The 7,654-nt window shown below is 33.5% G+C and overlaps 2 protein-coding genes across 2 annotated transcripts; one reads left to right on the top strand and one right to left on the bottom strand.

The window, feature by feature from the left end:
- Nucleotides 1–907: 907 nt before the first annotated feature.
- LOC119192782 (CDK-activating kinase assembly factor MAT1-like) lies at nucleotides 908–4,485 on the bottom strand. Its single transcript, XM_037446547.1, is given in 6 exon segments — nucleotides 908–1,620; nucleotides 2,297–2,472; nucleotides 2,767–2,885; nucleotides 2,888–2,998; nucleotides 3,574–3,870; nucleotides 4,228–4,485. Coding segments are annotated over 6 exon segments (927 nt in total). The 5' UTR covers nucleotides 4,352–4,485; the 3' UTR covers nucleotides 908–1,520.
- Nucleotides 4,486–4,809: 324 nt separating this feature from the next.
- Nucleotides 4,810–7,381, top strand: LOC115447394 (m-AAA protease-interacting protein 1, mitochondrial). The gene is made up of 4 exons (XM_030174426.2): nucleotides 4,810–5,247; nucleotides 5,558–5,722; nucleotides 6,829–6,947; nucleotides 7,177–7,381. Exons 1-4 carry the CDS (start codon nucleotides 4,939–4,941, stop codon nucleotides 7,313–7,315), a joined length of 732 nt encoding a protein of 243 aa, XP_030030286.2. The 5' UTR covers nucleotides 4,810–4,938; the 3' UTR covers nucleotides 7,316–7,381.
- Nucleotides 7,382–7,654: the final 273 nt, after the last annotated feature.

Genomic DNA, 7,654 nt, shown 5'->3' on the forward strand with positions numbered 1-7,654 from the left:
AAGCCAAAAATATAGCTGGACTAATTTAAATATACAATCACATATATCTTTTGCTGTTGTTTTTTTTTTACTAAAGATATAAAAGTGAATAGTAATATATAGCATACAATACACTATGTTGAAGGACTGGTATAGGGGTTCAAGTATTACGTAACGCATTCGAGAATTGATTCAGCTTCCTTACTATCTAATTTAAATATCAATTTTAATCTGAGATGTCGCAAACCCAATACTTTCTCTCTTCAAGTTTTTCGTAATAATACTTCTTTTTATAATCCAATTATCCGTATGTGTAGACAATACAATGAAATAAGCAAAGATTATCCTAACTTAGACTTATTTAACAATAACATCAATTCTTACAAACGACACATCCACTATATTCTCAAAGATTCATAACTCTTAACCTCGCATATTGTTCACTTGTATCTACCAATCTTGTTATTCCATTCACCTAAGAGTACTCAAACTGTGGTTTTATATATACTTGCTATATGTAACTTTTACTTTCTAGAACACATGTTTTGGGTTATAATTATAGTCCAGGTATTATTTTTCATGTCATAATATGATGCATTCATGATTATAACCTGTTTTGTGTTTAATAAACAAATAAATAAATAAAACACAATTAGGGTGGTCTTGTAAAACGTTACGATGCGTTACAGGGCGGGAGGGGCCTCATACAAAGCGTTATGTAACATTGTTTTTTTATTTTAAAACAATAACAAAGGTATTTTAGCGACTTTCCGGTATATTGCGTAAAATAATTGTAAATATTGCAAAAAAAAATCATTTTAGAGTTACATAAATTAAATTTAGTTTTATATTCAGTCTTATATTTAGAATATACTGCACTTATGGTGCAGCTAATTGTTTATTGTTATGTATTATATGTTCATGCTGTGACAGCCTGTAATTAAAACAGCACTGCAGCAATTACTTATGGAATTGTTAAAAAACAAACTATGTAAGGTGTATGTTTTGTTGGCTGTTCAAATAAATAAATAAATAAAAACTTTTGGAGGAGGGGACGGGGGCGTGCAGGAAAACGTTACGGCGCGTTACATGGGGGGTCAAAATACTTTAAAAATTGTGTTACGTAATACTTGAACCCTATTTTATTGGCAGATAACAAACACGACGCTCTCCCACTAACTTTGATTGTAAATTTAAAAAAAAATGCCAAATGTAAGTTACACTTATACAACAAAGGATATTTGTTATTTTTATGCCTTTGTTATTTGTCTTTGGATATGCCCAATGATAACATTAACTCAATTATTGCCATTCAAAAGAATCAAACAGCAGGCGGGCTGATGTAGGTTTACATCTCAAAAACTAAAAAACAAACATGACAGTAAATTTTGCTAATATGTTGATTTTTGTATACCAAGTCTTATACAAAAACGTCTATGGCAATTGTTAAGGAAGTAATAGAGAAATATTTTGGAGATGTGTGGTGATGGTGGCGGTGGTGACGCTGGTGGTGGTGGCGGTGGTGACACTGGTGGTGGTGGTCAGCTGGCGTGGTAGAGTCCGGCGAGCGCGTCCTGCAGCGCGCGCAGGCACGGCAGCGTGGCGCTGTAGCCGCCCGCCTTCTCACACTCGTTCTCCGCTCTGCAACACCACGAAATATGTTAACTACATATCTATATATATAAAAGAAAGTGGTGTTAGTTACACTATTTAAAACTCAAGAACAGATGAACCGATTTGGCTGTAAAATAGGGCAGAGGTAGCTTAGAACCAGGAGACGGACATAGGATACTTTTTATCCTGTTCCCACGGAACGGGACGTGACATAAGACTTGGTATAAAAAGCAAAATTTGGTATGGAGATAGCATAAGACCCTGGGAGGTTATAGGCTACTATCCCGGGAAAATATATAGTGGAACTTTTATCCTGGAAAACTCCTTCACGCGAGCGAAGCCGCGAGCAAAAGCTAGTGTACATATATATTTTACCTATCACTGCTATAGGATAAGAAACAAAATATAACTCCAACCATTTCTTATTGCCTCTGAAGGCAGATGAGTTAATCACCCTTGCCATCTACATGAGTCATGTTGACTAAGGTAAAACCAGGCGGTAAGATATTTGTATTCGATCAAATAGCAACCACCGTACACAAGTAAAACTCTCCATAGAGGCCCAAGTAATTGTATAATATTCTGGATAAACCTGTATATGCAGATTTGCATTGACAAAACAATTATTTCTCATCACTCTATTGCACTTCCCATCAAATACAGTGAGGTCATTTTACCATGGTAAGTATAAAAAATATCTTACCTAACGTGTTTTAAATATCCACAGTTGACTATATTGGCTATGGACGGAGCGTCTGGACCACAACGGTCTGGTACAGCCAGTGGTTCATATTTATACAATGGACCTTCTTCTATTATGGGAATTGGCTGGTTACTTGCCCCACGGGTAAATTGCACACCAGAAGAGAATTGTGTTACCTGAAAAAAAATTATATCACATATCCTTCAAAACAGAATCACATACATAAGCCCATTTTCCCATTAATGGGACGGGCAGATGTATAACATGATTTTCTACAAGCTATATTAATGCTATGTAATAGGGAGCAAAACATTGCCATATCAGATTTCAGACTGAAAACGAAACTAAGATAGATTACTTTGCATAAATGATTTTTCACTGTATGTAGACCGTAAACTATGTAAACTAAACTCTGTCCTATGTGTAATTCTCTTGTCAGTGCAAGCTATGCTTAGTTCTTAGTTAATTACCAATGGAACAGCAGACGCCAATTCCTCCTGTTTATTAGCCATGTTTTGCGCAAACGTATTCAGTATGTCTTTGGCATCTCCATCTGCAAACATCAGCTCATCAATGAGCGCTTCTTTCTCCGTATCTTTTGTTTCTTGGCCTCTTGTTCTAACCGTGATAGCTCCTGCCTGCGTAGTTCCTCTAATTCTTTCTCTTTCTCTAATACCTCTTCTAATTGTACAGCTTCTCTACCTGAAAATACCAAATTCGGTACTTAGACAAAAAAAATATTTTGTTAAGCAATACCAAAATTCATTAAACATAAGGCAATTATCTATAGTGTAAAACATAATTTTGCAAAAAATGGTATACATATAGTGGGATTGTTCACCAAGTCTTTCTTATGCACAAAATGTAATGATGGCACTCAGTGATGTCGTCATTCAATAATGCAACTCTTTTCCCATTGTTTGACAGTTATCCTTTCCACTAAATTTCAATACATTAAAACTTATTTATTTATTAAAGGAATATTGAAAATTCTTTTTATGCTAGATTTTTGATGTCATATCTTTTTGTTAAATGTCTTATAATGCCTTTTAATGTGTACAATAATAATTAGAAGACATATTTGTGTTTGTCCTACCAAGCCAAGAAAATTCCGCATCATGCCAATTTTCATATTTTTTTTTTTGTATTATTTAGTTACATCAAAACATAAATAATTTGTATTATTAATACAGAATGGTTTCCGACTCTCTATTAAGAGTTATTTAGCATCAGACAACATTGACTGTGTTGGCGGTCAACATGTTAAATTTAATTACCTATTTTTGCCTTATTCTTCATAATAAGCTCTTTGTTTTCTTTTTTATACTGTTCTATCCTTTTGTTAGTCTCTACAACATCTATATTATTTGTTAAGTTGTACACAATAGTCTCAATTTCTTCTAAATAATCATTATAGTCCCGGAGTGTTGCAAAATCTTCTTCTTTTTTATTATAATCCCGCAAAACTCTCTTCCTAATATCAACTTCTTTCTCAACCATGGGGTCTTCGAAGAGTTGGACCCTGAAATTGCCTCTTCTGAGGAGAATGTTACAGTCTGGACATGTTCCGGAACCTGGAGAGAATATTTTAAATATGATGCTTGATGCCCAGTATTTCTTTTAAATTTCTATTGTATAATGAAAAATCTATCGTTTTAACAGTGAAGTTATTGATTGTTGTAAATATTTTTTTGCTAATGATACTCCATACAAAAGGCTCTGTCTTTAAAAGAGCTGGTACCATAAAAATTGATTATTAAAAATCACTAATAGTTATATTGTATTAAATATAGATATGGCAAGAGTTGCTAATTTTATAGCCAACTGGGTAATAATTTACATTCTTCAATTCTTTTAAGATTTTATATCTTTTAAAATACAAACGTTTTCTATCCACAGAAACTAAAAGATAACATTGTAAATAAGTTTACCTTTCAAGAATAATAAATCTACACAACTTTCACATAACACATGACCACACACATTTACCATCAATTTAAGCGAGGGATTGCGATATTTCGTTGTTTTACAACGCGGACACGCTTGGTCATCCATTTTTATGTATTTTACAAATATAAAAACGAAATAATAAGTAGTTTTACACAGTTTTTATTAGCCGGCAAACATGTTTCCAATTACCACGCAAAAATGTTTTTCACGTTTTTAAATTGACGTTTATAATTTCATTCTAAACATATTCTATACCTATTAGATTTATAGAGAAAAACATTATTACTAAATCGATATCAGTATGTATCGATATTTTAGTCGATTTCTTAAAAAGCTAAGCTCAAAATAAAGTACCTACCCAAACGGTAAATTACAATTTATTTATTCAATGTCTCAAGCCGATATAATTATATAATTACAATACCTAACTTTCAACTTACTAACTCAATTTAAAAGAGACTATTTTATATTATGTCTCGGCGTTAGTCTCATCTCTGCTTTGAGATATCTGCAGAGTTGATATCTCTATTAGATTTAACACCTTGCAACAGCCTGTGCACCTTACTGACAAGACATGAATGATTTATTGAGAACAGATTATATCTCATATATTTGAAAAGCAATATTTTCATGTTTTGCCTTCCATTTTTGTATAGAAATCTAAATATATTTACAGGAACAAATAGTGAAATATGAATTTAGCTTTAAGGCAAGTTCTAACGAGGCAATCATTTCGATTATGTGACAGATATGCGCACAAAAATGTAGCAAAACAAATTCCGCTAACCTCACAATGTTCTGTTATACAATACTGTAAATATTCTGATAATCCAACGGAGTCGCGTAGACTGCCGCAGTTGATGGAGTTCCCGCCTGTCGTGTGGCCTTCGTTCATAAAGTTCGTCAAGAATTGGATGTTTTCAAATTTTATTATCAGACCTTATTTTGATCAAGAATTCAGTCTCGGCGAATTTATAGAAGCTTCGAAGCATGCAGTTCAGGTATGATTAACGGCATTTTTGCCCTTTACAAATTTGGTCATCAAACCTGTCCTTAGACTGGAACATCCGTAATTTCAAAAACAATTTCGCCTCGTACATTGTATAGGGCACGCGAACTCATTTCAACTTAATTTAGAAAAATTATAAAACTCTAAAGATACTGGCAATATACCATTGTAGAATTAATAAATTAAAGTCTCTAGTAAAGTGTGAACCCTCAGTTATATTCTTCCTGAGAAGGCTTGATATATAAACAGCGCCCCCATTGCAAAAACCTATCCCCAATATGATGTTTAATGCCTAGCGCCAGGTTGTTTCAGACGCCTTACAACAAAGCGATTTCAAGGCATTGGAAGGTCTGGTGGAGAAGGATGCGATCGCTGCATTGAAAACTGCCGTCTCCAAGCTGTCTGTCTCACAGAGACAATTACTTGCCATTGACAAGGAGGATATATTTTATGCCTTCCCGTACCAGGTAATTTAACAGCATATGGTGTTGCTACTGTTAATGATTGTTTCAATTCACCCCACTTAACATTTGGGCCATATATTCTAGATCAGAGTAAACTTGTAACATGACTGTTATTTTTGTGAAATTAGTGTGGAATTCTATTAGCCAATTTCCATTGGCATAAACACAAAATTTAAATATTTATTTACTCAAAGGAACAAATCAAAATAAATTAAACAAAAAGCTAAATGTTGTTTCTATTATGAGTTGTCACAGCGTGCATAAAATCCAAAATGAATTAAAGGATAAAACAGGGTAAAATAGGGAAGGGGGTAATTAGCTCATTATAATAAAAAGGACACAAGCATTAATATTTATGAACCATAGACATGAGGGTGATAACTAACACTGGCATACTCTAGGCTGTAATAGGTATTATTCAGTATTCTGTAATAGACGCAATCAAGGTGGCAATATGTGCTGATTTTGCATTTAAATATAATGAACTTGTTAGTAAAATAAAATACTTTATTTATCACATAGGTGAACAAACTTGTACTTATGATAATTCAGAACAATACATAAGAATAATTATTATTTCTGAAAACACTTAAGGTCACTTAATAACCATGGACATTTTAAATCAGGGATAAAATTCTTAAGGAATACGAGGTAATAAGGTCAAACAAAGTAGCCAGCACTGGTTGGCAGGTAGGAGGAAATATAAGGCTAACATGTCTCGATCCTATAATAGAATAGACCGGTATAGAGTAAGGATATCATTGTTGATGTGTTTACATTTAGATAAGCTTTAACACTACTTTGGGATCCGTTAATTATAGCATGCAAAAATGCATTATAATATGCTTGATATAAACTGTCGAAAAATGTGGCATGGGGAACCAAGGTTCAAAAGCAGTGAGGCCACTTTGTTGTGCTTTCCATAAAAATGATTTAGAATAACAAAGCATTGTGCTGCACTGATAATTAGTACATTAGAATACAGATGCTTAAAAGTATTTAAAAAGCTCAATAAGATATATTTTTATTAAATTGCTATAATAGATGTATGAATTGAAAGGTCTTCATGTTTCATTGTTGTCAAAAATCTAAAAATACTTTATTTTCAGGTGGGAGTTATGTTTGATGACTCGGATAAAAGATGGGTGGAGATCACTATGTGCTATCATGTGCTAAGAGGTCTAAAGCACATGAAGGAGAGTGGGGACCTGCCACCAGTCTCATTGGGGTAAACAATGTCCATAAATTAATACACTCCTGTGGTGGTTGAGTCGTATTGCCCATAAGTACACCCATCATGCAAAAATCCTGGATTCATATCCTGGGTTGGGCAATGAGATATTGTGTTGCTACTCAGTACCAGCTTGGAGCCCAGAATTTTTACCTTTTATAGCAAAAGGCTAGCCCTCTATGACATCAAGGGATGGAACACATGGTGAAATATTTATTTTTTTCAGTGTGCAGCCAGAGTACCAGGACAATATTTTCATACTAAACTACAGATTTATCAGAGAGTTCACTAAAGGAGTAGAAGACAGTTGGTGGGTGAACATAGTCAATCATTTTCAACCACACACAATTGTCAAGAAAATGTAATAGTAGCATCACAACTGATATAATGCAGCCTAAGTCCAGTGTTAAATAAAATATAATTGTTTAAAACGCGTTTTATTTAAACAATTCAATAAACTTATCAGCATATGCAACATTTAATAATAAGAAAGCAATATCCACATATGTACTAAATTTAAAAACAATATATATTGTTCCACTTTTATAGGTACAAGTAAAGTAAACTAATGCAGAGAACTCAATATACTTATTTATGCTATTTGTCATTAGAGTTCTGTTGTATGCCATCAGCTTTGAACTGTGAATTCCAAGACCCAACCCTTAGATTTTTTTGCAGTAGATACTCCATTATTAAGGCGTCTG

Source organism: Manduca sexta, unplaced genomic scaffold (genome assembly GCF_014839805.1).
Source record: "Manduca sexta isolate Smith_Timp_Sample1 unplaced genomic scaffold, JHU_Msex_v1.0 HiC_scaffold_3158, whole genome shotgun sequence".
NCBI lineage: Eukaryota > Metazoa > Arthropoda > Insecta > Lepidoptera > Sphingidae > Manduca > Manduca sexta.